Below are 2,265 nucleotides of genomic sequence, written 5' to 3' on the forward strand. Positions count from 1 at the left end.
CACGTGGTTCTGTGCACCGTCAGGGCCTCACGTCTGCCCCTCTCCTCTCTGCAGGTCCTTCGGCGTCGTGCTCTGGGAGATCGCCACGCTGGCCGAGCAGCCCTACCAGGGCCTGTCCAACGAGCAGGTTCTGCGCTTCGTCATGGAGGGCGGCCTTCTGGACAAGCCCGACAACTGCCCTGACATGCTGTACGTGGTTCCCGGGCCCCGCGGCGCTGGGGGACTGGGTCCAAAGTTTCTGTTCCATGGTGGAGTTGAGTCCAACAGTGCATCAGACTGATTGTAATCCATTAGTCCATTGTGTGGGCCTTGTGGGAGAATGCAGGGGAGCATGCCCCCTGCAACAAGAGTGCTAAGAGAGCAGGAGGGCCAACAGAGCCAAACAAAGGGAGGAATTCCTTTGTTTAGGCGAGTTTGAGAATCACTACTGGAAGTTTTTTGTGTGTTTTTTTAAATACATATTTTTTTACTTCAGAGAGGGAGAGATAGAGACATCAATAGTGAGAATCATGGATCGGCTGCCTCCTGCACGCCCCCTACTGCGGATCGAGCCCACAACCCGGGCATGTGCCCTGACCGGGAATCGAACCTGGGACCCTTTGTTCCGCAGGCCGACACTCTATCCACTGAACCACACCAGCCGGGGCTGCACGGCGTGCCTTGGCTGTGATCACCACCTCACGCAGTAGGCTGTGATCACCTACGCACGCAGTAGGGTGGGGAAACAGGCACGCGGTGTGCAGGCCGGAGCGGGCAGGGCTGTGGTCCCCCAGCCCCTGGGCCCCTGTGTCTGAATGAGGCAGCTTATCTCAGCGTAGCAGCTCCGTGTAGTCTTGTCCCTACCCGGGCGCAGGGCTGTGCGCGCCCTCCCCCGCCCCCACCAGCGGGGAGCTCAGTGAGGGACGCTCCGACGCACCAGAGCTGACCGGCTGTAGAAAATGTGCTTTTTCTAAAGGCGAGTTCCATCGGCTCATAAATCCTCCTAGATCTGCTGCAGACTTTGCTTGTGGAGAGGGTGTGGACAGGTCTGGAATCCCGCAGCGTCCGACAGACTTCCTTTTAGGGACAGCGCTGTGCTGGGCGGGCTGGGACGCTGGGATGGTCTGAAGGAGGCATCAGGCCCTGGCCGCTGTCGCTCAGTGGATAGAGCGTCGGTCGGCGGACGGAAGGGTCCCAGGTTTGATTCCGGTCAAGGGCACGTACGTACCTTGGTTGCAGGCTCAATCCCTGGCCCTGGTCAGTGCGGCTCCCAGGGCTCACCAGCTGGCCACAACGGCCCATGTTTCGGGCCCGCAGGTCAGATGGCCTCTGTTCCGACTCCTCCACTCCCCATAGGAGCTCGAGAGCAGCCGCAGACACTGTAAACAAATGAGCCTGTTCCTGTTGCCACTGAACTTGATTGATTAGAGCAGGCGGCAGGCCTGGCTCCCACACACTCCCCTCAGGGTCACGTCCGTCTGACCTCCCTGACCCCTTGATTAGAGCAGGCGGCAGAGCAGGCGGCAGGCCTGGCTCCCACACACCCCTCTCAGGGTCACGTCCGTCTGACCTCCCTGACCCCTTCCTCCCCACGCCTTTCAAGGCGGCCGGCCTGGCCGGCCTGGGAGCTGTCTCTTTGCAGGCTGCGGTCTGTGCCCCACCGCTTCTCTCCCTGGGGCCACAGGGTGGTCTGTTGGTCAAATGGTCACCCCAACAGATGGCGGGAAGCCATTTCGGGGTGCTTTGATCTCCCTAGATATGAGGAGCTCCAGTTGGCCTTTGTAGGTCACCATTCGATTCCCGGGTTGCGGGCTCAATCCCCAGTAGGGGGCGTGCAGGAAGCAGCCGATCCATGATTCTCTCTCATCATGGATGTTTCTCTCCCTCTCCCTCTCCCTTCCTCTCTGAAATCAATAGAAATATATTTGTTTAAAAAGAAGGACAGCCAGAGACTCTGAGAGGGCACAGAACCGGGACCAGCGTGCCCGTTTTACCCGGGGAGGGAGGCAGAGCAAGCGTTGGCCCCGGAGCAGCTGGGCCCGGTCAGCCTGGCCGGTGGGGCCCATCTCCACCGTCCGTCTCCCCGCAGGTTCGAGCTCATGCAGGTGTGCTGGCACTTCAACCCCAAGATGCGGCCTTCGTTCCTGGACATCATCGGCAGCATCAAGGACGAGCTGGAGCCCGGCTTCATCGAGGTGTCCTTCTACTACAGCGACGAGAACAAGCCGCCCGACACCGAGGAGCTGGACCTGGACCCCGACCAACTGGAGTGCGTGCCCCTGGACC

The 2,265-nt window shown here is 60.4% G+C and overlaps 1 protein-coding gene across 1 annotated transcript in view; it reads left to right on the forward strand.

Moving 5' to 3' along the window:
• IGF1R (insulin like growth factor 1 receptor) overlaps positions 1 to 2,265 on the forward strand; it is a 147,322-nt gene that overhangs the window by 128,195 nt on the left and 16,862 nt on the right. The window contains exons 18-19 of the mRNA XM_015569111.1: positions 55 to 189; positions 2,069 to 2,265. The exon at positions 2,069 to 2,265 is cut by the window's right edge and continues 1 nt beyond it. Coding sequence (XP_015424597.1) covers positions 55 to 189; positions 2,069 to 2,265 — 332 coding nt within the window. The remainder of the gene's footprint in view (positions 1 to 54; positions 190 to 2,068) is intronic.

The sequence above is a fragment of the Myotis davidii genome, unplaced genomic scaffold, assembly GCF_000327345.1.
Source record: "Myotis davidii unplaced genomic scaffold, ASM32734v1 scaffold164, whole genome shotgun sequence".
Lineage (NCBI taxonomy): Eukaryota > Metazoa > Chordata > Mammalia > Chiroptera > Vespertilionidae > Myotis > Myotis davidii.